General features: G+C 41.1%; 1 protein-coding gene across 8 annotated transcripts in view; it reads right to left on the bottom strand.

Moving 5' to 3' along the window:
• Positions 1–2,793: 2,793 nt before the first annotated feature.
• Positions 2,794–13,995, bottom strand: part of pou2f1b (POU class 2 homeobox 1b) — a 25,021-nt gene continuing 13,819 nt past the window's right edge. For 2 of the 8 annotated variants that reach the window (XM_058082136.1, XM_058082142.1), the window contains exons 5-14: positions 13,247–13,367; positions 13,063–13,154; positions 12,816–12,989; positions 12,123–12,263; positions 11,877–12,026; positions 11,585–11,773; positions 11,099–11,213; positions 10,691–11,033; positions 10,499–10,587; positions 2,822–9,668 (exon numbers count right to left, since the gene is read on the bottom strand). In XM_058082136.1, coding sequence (XP_057938119.1) covers positions 9,421–9,668; positions 10,499–10,587; positions 10,691–11,033; positions 11,099–11,213; positions 11,585–11,773; positions 11,877–12,026; positions 12,123–12,263; positions 12,816–12,989; positions 13,063–13,154; positions 13,247–13,367 — 1,662 coding nt within the window. In that variant the 3' untranslated portion in view covers positions 2,822–9,420. Of the gene's footprint in view, positions 9,669–10,498; positions 10,588–10,690; positions 11,034–11,098; positions 11,214–11,584; positions 11,774–11,876; positions 12,027–12,121; positions 12,264–12,815; positions 12,990–13,062; positions 13,155–13,246; positions 13,368–13,995 lie in introns of all 8 variants that reach the window. The other 6 variants (XM_058082143.1, XM_058082140.1, XM_058082139.1 and 3 more) reach the window with 6 other exon arrangements.

Below are 13,995 nucleotides of genomic sequence, written 5' to 3'. Positions count from 1 at the left end.
AACTCAAAGTATTACTCATTTCCCTTCATGTTAACCTGTCAGAGAGAACTGGATAGCATCCTGTCTGCTCATTCAGTCACCAGTCAGAACTCAGTCAGGATGCATTCATGGTCTCACACAAAGTTGGATTTTTGTAAACTCATAAGAAAGACGTGCATTTTCACCACACGGGTGCTAAAAAATATTCAAGCATTGCAAAGGGAGCCGCAACAAAGAGGCTGGAGAGCCACATGCGGCTCTGGAGCCGCAGGTTGCTGACCCCTGCTCTAGCTCCACATGTATTCAGAGGCGGTTACAACACAATCCCATGTTTTTAATTGACATTTAGTTACACTGCTGCAAATAGAGTCCCCCATTGTAAGCAATGTTGTCTTTGAAAATTGCATTTTCAGTATTTGCCACGTATTAGTTTGGACGAAATGCGCATTCATCAATACAGTCTAAATGACTTGAAAATAAATATAATATAATAATATAATATAAAAAGTAATAATATAAAAAAAAATATACATAGAAATGATCCAATGTGTTTGATTGAGTTCATTTATACTCTTGTTCATTATGTTTTCAATATCTTACTATTTTTTGCTTCTTTTTATTTTCATCCAGGGGTGTCCAAAGTGTGGTCTGCAGGCCATTTGCGGACAGTGGCACATTCTAAAAAAATAATTGAACAAAAAAACTATATTGAAAAAATCCCAACAGTAAAAAAATGGAACAACCAGTGGTAAATTTAGAGAATACAATCAAAATATTAAAAGACACAAGGATGAAAAAATGTGGGGAAAAAGTCATAAATACGAAAAGAAAATGAACTGGAATACAGTTGAAATATTTGGAAAATGAAAAAAAACAGCATCACCTGTTGCATCACCTTCCTTCCCCTACTTTACTCAAGAAGTCAATAGAATTTAAACACCAAAACACAAGCACATTAAAGTGTCAACATACAAAAGATGGTGTGAATGGATTATCAGTAATACAATCAAAAGTTGGATTAAATCACTTCTTCCTACCATGTCATGTTCCTTCGTGTGACCTGATAAGAATGTTTGAGACAAATAAACTCTACCATAAAATATCAAAGTAGCCCTCGTGCTTCAGACTAATTAAAGGTAGAGTATTTAAAATAAAAATATAAAGAGTATTTCACACAGTCTTGTCTAAGGGGAAGTCGACCAGCAAATCACACACTGGTGGGATTCAGTCGACACAATTGTCCATAACATGTACAAACACTTAAATGTCTTTAATAATAATAAACTTAATAATAGTGTGTGTCTGCTGAGTGGCTGGGAGAAATCGCATGCGAGATTGCATTATAAAAGTCTTAGTTGCTGGACCTTTCTTTGATGACTCAGCTTCATTGATCAGCATTATCTTAAAATTAGCATCATATCGTCATAATTCCTCCACAGGTCATTGGTGTGTGTGTGACGGGAAGAAAAGCGCTGACTCGTTTGGAGATAAGTTGTTTTGGTGACACCAGTTAGCATGAACGGAGTGAGCCCACTTTAGTCTCTTTGTCTCTATGTGTGGAGGCTGGCCTGCTAGAATGCACACAAAAAGTACAGAAGAGTGTAACATAGTAGAAATGTTATGAGTAGATTGTAATATATACTGTCTTATCTTTTCATTGAAGTTTTCTCACAAGTCAAAATCTCGTCTCGTTCTCCAATACCCAATCTCCTGGTGCCCCTTATACCCCCAGTTTTGAAATGCTGTGCAATGTTATACTGTGTTTTTGTATGTTACGGTTTTTATGATTTTGTAATTATGGTTTGTATAATTGTGTCACGATAGCAGCGGTATTAAGACGTGGATTGGGTGGCTAGCAGTTACTGAGGAGCAAATAACTAAGGCACACACTTTGAGTAGTTAAATAACTAATTTTAAGACAATTTTAGATGACTAAGACATACATTTAGAGTAGTTACTCGGGAACTAATGAGTAGAGTAGGTACTGCGTAGCTAAGGCACATGAAGTTAGAGTAGTAACTGAGGAACTAATGAGTAGAGTAGGTACTGAGTAACGAAGGTGCATGGATTTAGAGTAGTTATTGTGAAACTAATGAACTATTGACTAAGGTACATACATTTAGAGTAGTTACGAAGGAACTAAGGTACATGCTGTGCATTTAGAGTAGTTACTGGGGAGCTAATGCACATACTGTACATTTAGAGTAGTTACTGAGGAAAGAATAACTAAAACATGCATTTAGAGTGGTTACTGGGGAATTGAGTAGACTAGGTACTGAGTAATCGAGTAATCACATACATTTAGAGTACTAGTTAGAGTAACTAAGCATATACTGTACATTTAGAGTAGTTATTGAATAACTAAGGAACATCGATTTAGAGTAGTTACTGATGAACTGAGACATGTTTAGAGAGGTTACTGAGGAACTGAGTAAGTACTAAGGCATATACTATACATTTAGAGTAGTTATTGAATATCTAAGGCACATCGATTTAGAGTAGGTACTGATTGACTAAGACACACATTTAGAGTGGTTACCGAGGAACTAAGACAACTTGAATAGTTACTGAGGAACTAATGGAGTAGTGGGTAGGGTTAGGTGGGTTCATTACTCAGTAACTACTCTCATTTTGTGTACCTTATTGTCAGTGTTACCCACTTCATTGCATGTTTGCAATAAACTGAAACTGACTCCAAACATTTTTGTGGTCTCACTTCCTTTCTTCTTTGTGCATTTTGAAGCTCCTTAAGATCGAACACAGCAAAAGTGCAACATTTGGATGAGGGCTGTATTTGGGTCAAGGTGGTGCATACAAGTGAGTCTACTGTAGGTGATAGCAAAGCAAAAAGGGCAAGGGCATGTCAAAACACTTGAAGATGGTTTAATGATGTTTACAACAAAAGAGAACTGTACATTTACAGTAAAAGATTATTTGTATACGTGTATAAAAACAAAAATACAGCAGACAAATGCATCAAAATCTACTATCCTGATTCACATACTTAAAACTCCTACACAATCATTCAGTTCATTTCTTTTTTTGTTTTGTTTTGTTTTTTTTTACTTTTTTTCCAGTCTATACTCAGCTCAGAAGTCAGTGTTTTTTGTTTGTTTTTTTAGTCCAAAATGAAAACTCTTTACATGAAGAGTTCTGTTAAGAAATGTTAAACTGCAGATTAATTAAAAAAGGGTAGGATGGGTGGGGGGTCGGGGGGGACATTCCTTTAGACAGCCCAAGTGTCCACTGTGAGTAGTTATTGGTTTACACGATGCCTTTTTGAAGATACACAGACATAATATGTACATGTTTGCCTTTTTTTGTTTAATCCTTTGGTCACTTGGGCCCATATTTTGCGCACGCGCGCACACACCCAAAAACATACAAAAATATCTTTTAACCCAGTAAGACAGTTCTGCAATTAGTTCCATGCTGCGACAGAGAGAGGAAAACAAATACAACAAACAGACTTATTATTCATATTATTATTCCACAATTTTTTCTCAGAAATATACCAAAATATACATCTAAACTTTGGAATTACTGAGGCTTGGATTAAAAAAAGCCAGTGCTGGAGAGCTCATCTCTTAATACACATGCTGCTGCAGGGCGGAAGAAGGAAGAGAAAGAGACAGACAGAGGGATATCTTTGGTATCTGCATTTTGTTTGTCCAAAACAACAATAATTTTAACAAAAAAATACAAATATTTAGAGAGTTTAGCTTTGGGATAGATAGCGCTTTGTGAGGAATCCCACTCGGGAGTAAACAAAGTGTCACCGAATGACCCCCGCTGGGTTGTGGGCTGGGTGGGTGGAGGGGGAGGATGCATAGTGTCACAGTTGATCAGTCTGTAGTGAATAAGGGAGGGTACAGCAGTGAAAAATCTAGTGAGTACGGGATGCGTGTCGGGGGTGGGGGGTTATATGCTAGAGGCAAAATTCTTTGCGAGACGGTGACGCATGTGTACGCTAGCAACAGCACTCAGACAGACAAACAGACAGACATGGAGTCCTGAGTCCAGGATCAATCCTCAGTGTATATTAAACAACCGCCCAGCTCCCACCAACCCGTCGAAGAAGCCCCCACCTACCCACCCACCCCCACCCGCAGGCACTGAAAACCACAGCACCGAAACATTCGCATGCAGGCAAAAGCTAAGAAAGTGGTGAGCGTGGCGAGCGTGATGCACTAAATGGGGCGGCGGTGCAGGGCGGGCGGTTCATGTACAATCAGTTACAAGTCTTTGGTTAATGTTGTTACCATGGGAAGGCGCCACCATGCACGGGGTTTGGGGTCGGGTTGTGTGATGCATGCACTAAAAAATAAATAGGATTGTCAAAACAAAAGAACGAAAGTGGGCCTTTTTGTTTATTTAATGGCAGGGGTTTCCAAACTTAGGGTTGGGGCCCAAAATGGGGTTGTCGGTAGTTTCATTGTCCAATTCCTTGGTGTGTTCTTATAATTTCCGTACATTCATTCAAAGTTTGGGAAACCCCTGCAACATAAAACCTGTTACGGAAAGCAATAAAACATGAGCAAGTACTCATGGAGAACGCTTTCACACTGGGAATGAGTGGGCTTCGCCGACAGATGACAAACAAGTAGGTTAAAGCAATTTCAGTCCGTTTCGAGTTAGAAATGAGGTATACTGGTGCGCCACAGCGTGGGGTGGGTTAGCCCATCCATCGGAAAGCTGCATCATGTGATCAAAATCAAGCAGCCAAACAAATGACTCGCTAGCGCCAGTCTGCAACCGCCAAGTAGAAAACCTCCCTGTGGACAATTTGGGGAGACAAAAATCACATGTGTGTGCCGAAAGACAAGGGTGGGAAGCCTTTTTCCTATGAGGGGGGGCGTTTATGGTTTCATAATAAAGATAACATACCATCAAATTAATGCGCACAGTGAAGCCTCAGCGTTCATCATGAATTTGCTCCAAAAGGCAACAGTGTTTCTCACCTTCTTTATCAAACTGCTGGCACTGGCAACATTCTTTGGCCCCATGGCGTGTTATTTGTACACGACAAGCAGAGCGGTTTGTTAGGTGGCATACTGTACAAAAACCAAGGCAACATTTCAGCAAAAATGATTTTCTCTTGTAATATAATGACTTGTTCCTATATTCTATACTTCTTCCCTAACTCAGCCCCCCCATTTTTGATTATAATATTAGAACTTTAAAAAAAGATAACATTTTTCTCTTTAAAATTTCAACTTTGTGCTACTAAAGTGACAATATTTTTTTCTCAGAATATTACAAGTTTATATTTGTAAACTTTTTTCAAATTTTACTGTCGTGATCATGACTTATCATATCCCAGTGCTTATCAAACTATGCATGCTCTCCATTTCGCTGCATTTTTCTGGTTTCAGTACAGATAAATTAATAGATTCTCTAGTATTTCAGATGGGGAAGAAGGGGCAAAAAAAAATAAATTCTGACTATTTATTCTGGCATTACAGAAAATAATTGAGAAGCACTGCTTTGTTGCCATAATATTTGGACTTGTTTTTGTTGTTTATCACAATATGTGCACCTGAATAAGTTGAGCTCTTGCTTCAATATTTCAACTTTAAAATACTAAAATGAGGTTCATTTGGTAAAATTACAACTTTTTCTCATAATTCATAAGATCATAATTTATCTCTTAATATTTTGACTTTATTCTTGTAAAATCACTGCTGATTTTTCAATTTTTACTGATCTGTGTGGAGTTTGCATATTCTTGTGCGTGGGTTTTCTCCGGTTATTCCGGTTTCCTCCCACATTCCAAAAACATGCATGTTAGCTTCATTGGTGACTCTAAATTGTCTGTACTATATTTTTGGTCTTTAATTGTGTCTTTAAAAAAATTACGTTTTTGAATGGCGGGCAGCATGACTTGCTCTTGGCATCATAGGTTTCCCACCCTTGCTTCAAGCACTATTAGCGGTTTGCAGAATGCATCTCCATTCATTACAATGCTCACTCATACACACCTGCTGGAATTATTAGTAAAGCTTTTCTTACAGGTATTGTCTGAGTCACACTCAGACAAAAACATAAGGTAGGTAGCAATGTAAGCATCTCACACTCCCAAAATAATGCCCATAACTACACTGTATCATTTTCAGTGACAATGCACCAGGCGACGCAGAGCATGAGGTGAAGCTTGCCTCAGCCACACACCCACACCACAATGCAATCATGTCTTCTACGTAACAATAAGGCATAAATGATAATGTGTGTCAAAACTTAGAAAGCCAGTGATCTTGCCCTCTCATAATAAAACAATTAAAAGGCATAAAGAACAAAACAATAAAAAACAAATGATTGTTAAAGACAGCACAGCAAATCAAGTCCAAAACGACTCAACCAAAAATATTAATATATTTATATATGTATTAAAAAAAAAAAGATACTTCAGAGTCTCCGCTCTACACCAACCAGAGGACCTGTGCGTCAGGAGCGCCCCCTCCTGGTGGACAGACATGTCATCATTGGCTGGCGCACCCGCGTCAGTTTGCTTTAACTTTTTGGTCTTGATAGTTTTAAAATAAAAAAATGCCTTTTTTTCAGAAATTAAAAAAAAAGGAATATTTGGGGGATTCATTTGTTGTCAAATACTACATTCAGTCTTGATAACATACTGGTTCAAATATAAAATATGAATATCTTACAAGTGTTTATATATATATATATATATTTATATGTATAGAGCTAAGAAAAGAAAATTTATCTGATTCTTAGGTCTTTCCTCAAGATAAATATTTTCGTAACATCCTATGGTGCCCCGTGGTGGCCGTTTCGTCTCGCTAGCGCGCTTGGGTAACTACAAAAAACGGCGCTGGAACCGAACAGCGTTCCACTGGTACGCTGACCATACGGCGGTCAGAGCTGCAAAAAGAAAGGCTATCACTTTGGCAAGAAGGATCTAAAAACAACAGCATGACACCTCAGAAGAGAGAAATGAAATAGTAGTACTTGAAATAGCAGTAGTTGTCCTTGTGTGTATGGTTCCTATGTAGCGATATAAACGTTGAATGGCGAGCCAGATATGACTTTATACATTCCACACTGTTCTGTACACAGAAATGTCAAAAAAAAAGGGGTGAACCTTATGTTTTAAGTGCTGCTGAGGTATATTCAGTCAAAATGAGACAAGAAGATCCTCTGGCTTCCTCAGTAAAGAAGCAGCAGCAGAACAATTGTGTCGGGTTTAGCTGAATGTGTGCCACGTAACAGTACTCAGCCTGGTGAGAAACCAGAGAGTCTTTGGGAGAAATATGGGCTGCTGCAATCCAAATGGATACATAGGTATACTAGGGACGGGCATTCGACGACACGTCATGGACAAACATATCACTTTGGGAAAACAGTGATGGACACCATTGCCTCTTTTCTTATATGCTAACTGTTTGTGTTTGCTTCATATTGATTTGGTCTGTTTAGGATCTAACCTGAAAACTCAAGCGTGAGGGCCCAATGTTCAGACCGCGATGTAGCGAGGGGTGACTGTACTCCACGACTTTTTTTTTTTTAGACAGCAAAGTAGTTGAGACTGAACCAACAGCGCCTCTGCTGGTTGCAGTCGAGTAGTGCACAACATTTTTACCAAAATCGTCTCAATCAATTCCACATAACTGATGGAAAATCAAGTAAATCGAGGACAAAGTTGCCCTGGACCTCCTCCGGCGGCAGTACCAGAGCCGTAACAGAGAGAAGTGCACAGTTGCAGCAATATCCTGCTTTGCGGGGTTCTGTATAAAAGGTGTAAGTACATTGTGATGCCCGTCCCTAGTGTTGGCAGCAGATCCTTCCCAACTCCAAGCCAGAAAAGCCAAGTCACAAAACCTGCTCTTCACAGGACACGTTCATAAACGATTGGGAAAAGGCAGAAGCGGCCTCCCAACCGCTCCGTGTCAACAATAGCAGTTACTGACATTTGTGAGCAGTGTGGTGAACTCATGTGACCGGCAACAAGGGTGCTCGGACAGGCACGGCCGCTACTGAGGAAAACCACTTTGGTTCAAGCTGTTGTCATATGGCTGACAGTACAAAAGCCAAATGAAAAGAGGGAGTTTTTTTCCTGCTTCACCAATGTCCAAAAGTTGCTACTCAAATGGTTCAACGAGAAGCCATCAAATGGCCGCAGTTCTTTTTTTTTTTAAAGTGTAAAAGTGTAGAAGATAAATAAAGAAATAAAGATGTTTGTCACGGTCCAACTCAGGCTTCCATATTTTTGGTCAATTGTGCTGCCAATTAAATTAACTGAAATACTTTCCCAAAATAAAAAAAAAAAGGTCTTTGGAAAATGATCTAAATATTGCATGTCTATCTTCCGCTGACAAAGAGAGATACTATTCATAAATATATCGACTAGACTAAGTTACACCGACTACAATTACTTGAACAAATATTTTTGGTATACTGTAAAGTACGCAGTCACGCAAACGACTGCAGACAAAAAAAGAAATAAGGGTCGTTCCTCCCACAACAGCTCATCAATCCAGTTTTTGGTACAGATACTGTGCACAAGTAGATACGACGGTACTACCATTACAAAGAAATAGAAGGAAAAAACAATAATTTAGCCAACATCACCAAACATTTAGTGTGGCGACCACACCCCCTGACAGGTGGTCTTAGCCCAGACCCCTGAGCCTTGTGGATCATTTGGTTACTTCAGTCTCAGGGTCGTACTGAGCTTTTACCATCCAAAACAAACACTCCACTGCACTGCATGTTTTTAAAGCTCTTGAAGTTTTCAGTCCTTTTGTATCTGCATCTACAATCCGCACCATTTTTTTTACAGAAGCCCCAAGGACAAGTGTAAAAGTCAGTGTTTCTAGAAAGAGAAACTCGTAGAGACCCGACAGGTCCCCGCAATCCTTAAAGCAATGATAACCTTTATATCGGCCACTTATTACTTGTTTTTAAAGCCTTATAACCACAATTAAAAAAGGAGAGTTAACTTACTGTAGTATTAGACATACAAAGTTCTGTAAATGTAAAAAAATAAAATAAAATAAAACCTTTTGATATGATATACGTCAAGGACTGCCCAAAAACAATAAGTGAAGGTGATCCCTGTTAGTGATAAAGTGTATTGTGAAGTTAGTCGTAGGTTTAGAGTGAAATCCTAAATTTTTGGTTAGAAAGACAAATAGAAGACGTATATACAAAATGTATAGGGTCGACATTCACTTCCTGGCTACTCTTTGAGCTAGGGGAAAAAATGTCCATCTATTATAAAGACAAAGACCCAGAAACAATAAGCCCAACCTGGTGAGGTTGTTTTTTTGGTGAGAGCAAAGGGATTAAATAATAGATACAATGGAGTGGATGTGTGTTTTCGAGCCCAAATCAAACCACCACCATGTTTCCCGCACGGCGTGAGGAGAACAGTGCGCCGCGACTAGGGGGAACAGGGCGCTCATTCCAGATGCAGTCATGGACTCACTGCGCCTTGGAGGCAGTGGTAATGGTCGTGGTGGCTTGGTGGTGAGCGTCGGCCGTGACCTGCAGACCGCCCGCCCCGGCCGACACCAGGCTGACCGGGTTGCTGGTGAGCAGTGACAGGTTCTGGGGGTTGAGGAAGAGCGGCGTGGTCACCAAGTTGGGCGCGCTGCCGGTGGAGGTGTTGGCAAACAACAGGTTGCTGCCGTCCAGTGACGTTATCGGGATGGTGCCGCTCGATGCAAGGGCTGCGGAGAGACGAGTGCTGCGTTTAGCAGGAGAAGACATGGATGTGATGCAAGCTGCACACGACTGGAAGGGTTCTGTGTGTTATATGTTAAGCATGGAGTTGAAGGGATGTAGGATGTAGTAGGAGGTGTTCATTTACTCAACCGTAGAGAGTACCTGCTGTCTGAGAGGAGACCCAGTCAGGATGAATTAGGTATGAGCATTATGATGATTAAGATGTGAGCTGTACTGTGTGATGTGTCAAATGATACATTTATAATAAGTATGCGCACTTGCTGATGCAGATGTCACTTTTGTTTATTGTAGGTTTTATTAAACAAAGGGATTTTTTCTGTAAACACACACCCTGAAGCTGTAGACAGCTGTAGACAGCTTGTGCCCAACAGCTGACCTTTTCTATGGATTTGTATTTTTAATGACGTGGAAAGGTGGAGATGTCATTTTAATGAGGTGATTAAACTTATAGTGGGGAGGAAAATAACACCAGACACAAATTAGAATTCCGAGCAGGACTACCAGGAGTTCAAAATGTGTCCGGAAGGGGTGTGTAAATTAGCTTTCATTTTCCAAAGGAATACATTTATCTCAATAACACTGTGGTGGAATGTTCTTTTCCTTTAATCGATTTGCTAATTTATTCAATGATTAATCAACCTTCAGGGTAGACACCAGTCGAGGGGTTTGAATAAATGTTGATATTGAATGTTAACAGGCTTGTTTTTGTTTTTTTAGGCATGCCTTTCTCACCATCATTCTAACTACTTAGGCGCCTCCTGTTCCATATCATGCAATCATGGAGTTTGTAAAGTGAAGCTGAGATGATGCACACCTTGGATGGTGGCCAGGGTGCTGTTGCTCATGAGGGCAGGACTCAGGGCGCCTCCAAGGCCACCAGGAGCCAGACTCAGCAAGGCCCCACTGGAAACACACACCGTTATACAGGCCATCACAGATGTTATGAACAATGGAAGGAAACTGAGGTGATCATTAGCGGAGTTGATTTATCGTGGCTAGTACTAACCCTGGAGTGAACTGGGAGGAGGCCATCAGCCCTGGGTTCAGCCCTGCAGCGGCAGCCATGGCGGCAAAATTTGCGCTGGTGGGCAATTGAGTGGCCCCTTGAAGCGCTGCCGACAGCCCCGAAGCTGCCACCATCACCTGGCCCGCCCCGAGGGTGGCGGTGCCTATGGATGTTGGGGCCTGCGTGACGATGGTGTGCGCCTGAGTACCGACTTTATTCTCTGTGGCGGTAGTGGACTGAACGGTTGTGGGGGACGGGCTTAGAGACGGAGAGCTGGTTACCGTGGTAATTACGGGTGTGGTGGAGATGACGGACGCTGTGTTGGTGGCTCCAACTGTTGTGCCTTGGAGGAAAGGTGGACGATTAGGTTTAGGGATAATTCTGTCTTATTTTGACTTGATCACATACCTGTGAAAGACAAACTGGAGACGCTGGTGGTGGTGAGAGGCATCACTGGGTTGACAGTCAGCGTGGTGGGTGTGTTTATAGTCGGACTGCTGACCAGGCTTGCCGTGCTGGCCACCTTGAAAAACACAAAACCGGATATAAATAACCTGTTATGGAAGCAAAATAACGACAGCAGATACTCCAAAACAAACAAATTATTTACATGCTAATTGTACCACTTGTGGGGTGTTTCACTTCTGCCATCATATTCATATAAATATTTATTTTTGCCAGGGTGAAGAATGACATTCACTAGCAATGAAAAGGCATTTTGTCGGTTAGAAGGCAGTCGGTGATAAAAGCTTTATCCATTGGATATGTTGATGCAATTTTGATAACTACATTTTATTCTTCAACTTGAAGAATATTTAATTTGTTTGCCTAGGACATGTAATTACTCAAGATATTCATATTTCAAAAGAATGAAATATGAATGCGCATCCTCACCAAAGGGCTACTGGGTGTGAAGATGGTTTTGATGGGGGTGCCACCCCCGCCACTGCTGCCAGTGCTCGGCGGGTTGATCCTCTTCTCCTTCTGCCGGCGATTGCAGAACCAGACCCGAATAACCTCCTTCTCCATGTTGAGCTGGTCGGCGATCATGGTGATCTCTTCAGAGGTAGGTTTTTGGTTCTGCTTGAATAGGGCAAAGACGCCAGATTGTCCTTGTCAGCACAGGTCAGCCGTGACCCCCCCAAATCGTGGGCCTGGTACATTGCTAATACAACTGGTTTCTCACCTCCAAAAAGCTCTTTTCTAAGGCCACGCGAATGTTGGTCTCAATACTGGTCCTCTTCTTCCGTCTGCGGTTGATCCCCTCAATGGTTATGCTTGATGACCCGAGGGGGCTGGACAGCGTCTGGTCAGAAGTCAGGTTCTCTGCACAAACAGCACCGATGCAAAGAAAAGGAGGGGAAGGTAAAGGCATCCATCCACCAAAGCACATTTGCCCATGACACAGGAAGAGGAGGCTCAGGGACTAACCTGCATCATTGAGCCACTTCTCCAGCAATGGCTTAAGTTTGCACATGTTCTTAAAGCTCAGATTCAAGGCCTCGAAGCGAGAGATAGTAGTTTGGCTGAAGTCATTTCCATACAGCTTACCCATGGCCAGGCCAACATCTCCCTGGAACATAGGAAAGAAGAAGGTAAGGATAAGGGTAAGGGTATACTCACTCAAGGGTATACTTTTTTTCAGTTTCTGTGAATTTGTGGTTTGTTTACAGTTTTACTTCTAGTCATTCTAATGATTTATTAATATAAGAAGTGATCTCATGAAGAAAGACACGTATGTATTCATGAGTGAGCAGGTGTGCTGTGGATTAGAGTTTTGCATCATTTTGAGTCTGTGTTTACTTTCTATAGTATGAATTGTGTCATAACTAAGAATCAACATGGAGTGGCTGCATTACAGTCATTCTATAATTCCACTGTGTTGCCGCATGCATGTGTATCAGCATGGAATTGCCTTAACGACCTCGTCCAATGGTGCTTAAAGAAGGGGAGCAGTGGCAAACATTCAGTGCACTCACATGTGTGAAAAGTACTGTGCTTTAGGCCCAGGTATGGTACAATTAGCCCTAGTTTGAGTAAACGCTAAGAGTTATTATATGACATTGGAACCAACGCATGTAAATATCTGATCCGATGCTGAACATTTCACATTCCACATCCTCACCTGTGTAAAGCCCAGTTTAATCCGCCTCTGTTTGAAGGTCTTGGCAAACTGCTCCAGTTCCTCCAGATCACTTGGCTCCTCCAGAGTGGGTGTGTCCAAGCGTTTGGGGGGTGTCTGACTGTGAGGCAGCGACTGAATGGGTGTGGCCGCTGTGGTGCGTGTTGGAGTCGCAGGCTGTAGGTAACAAAACACCAATTAGACTTGAGAAGCGGCAAGGAGGGATTATGACACAGGACAAAGCACCAACCTGTGTTGCAAGGGATATGCTTGGTTGATTCGGCAGAGGGTTGGCTTGGCTTTGAGGTAGTTGTGTTAGAAGACTCTGGGCTTGCAATATGCCTAAACACGGGACAGCTTGTTACAATCCAACATTCACAGTGAAACGCTACTTCTCCGCCAGCATGTCGTCTCAACAGTGTTGTTTAGCTTACTCTGTTGGGCATGCGGTGTCTGTGAGATGATGAACTGAGCAGGCTGCAGTGGCGTGGCGATCGGATGGCCAGGCTGCACCAGAACAAACTGGGGAAGACTTAAATTCTGCTGCTGCAGCTGCTGAAACCAAATGATATTTCTACAATCATACTGTCAAATTTGATTATTGTAGCTTACATCATTAACAACATTGTAATTAGGGGTAACAACACAAATAAATACCTTGTGTTCTGACACTTTGACTCTTTACTAGTACTAATACAACCAAGTGTCACAGTTGACATACGACATGGCGTCTGTGAAGCTATAGTTTATTGCAGAATTTTAAGAGAAATGTGCTGCTTTATAAAACAAAAACTGCCACATATTTTAACATTGCCCCAAAAATAAAGGGTGGCAAGGGATCTGATGTGGCATCAGTAAAGCTGAAGTTTGTAGTGGAATTAGAAGGAAAAAAAAAATCAAGACAATCACCAGAAAGTAATAAAGGATGGGAGGATGAGGGGATAGGAGTTATGCAAGGCCGAAGATTCGACAGCAAAGGCAGCGAAACATTTAGACTGAAACAATTAGGGATTTAAAAAAAAAACACAATGGATATCCATTTAGATGTATACAGTAGTAATGTAAACATTACTCCACTTATCAAATACGATTATTTGTGCAAAAAGCGAACTTACAGTACATTACAACAAAGCACATCTAAATCAGTATTTCATTAAAAAAAACTGATCTAATGTTGGCGTTA

This window comes from Doryrhamphus excisus, chromosome 9 (assembly GCF_030265055.1).
Source record: "Doryrhamphus excisus isolate RoL2022-K1 chromosome 9, RoL_Dexc_1.0, whole genome shotgun sequence".
Classification (NCBI taxonomy): Eukaryota; Metazoa; Chordata; class Actinopteri; order Syngnathiformes; family Syngnathidae; genus Doryrhamphus; species Doryrhamphus excisus.
This window is presented reverse-complemented; position numbering and strand designations above follow the sequence as displayed.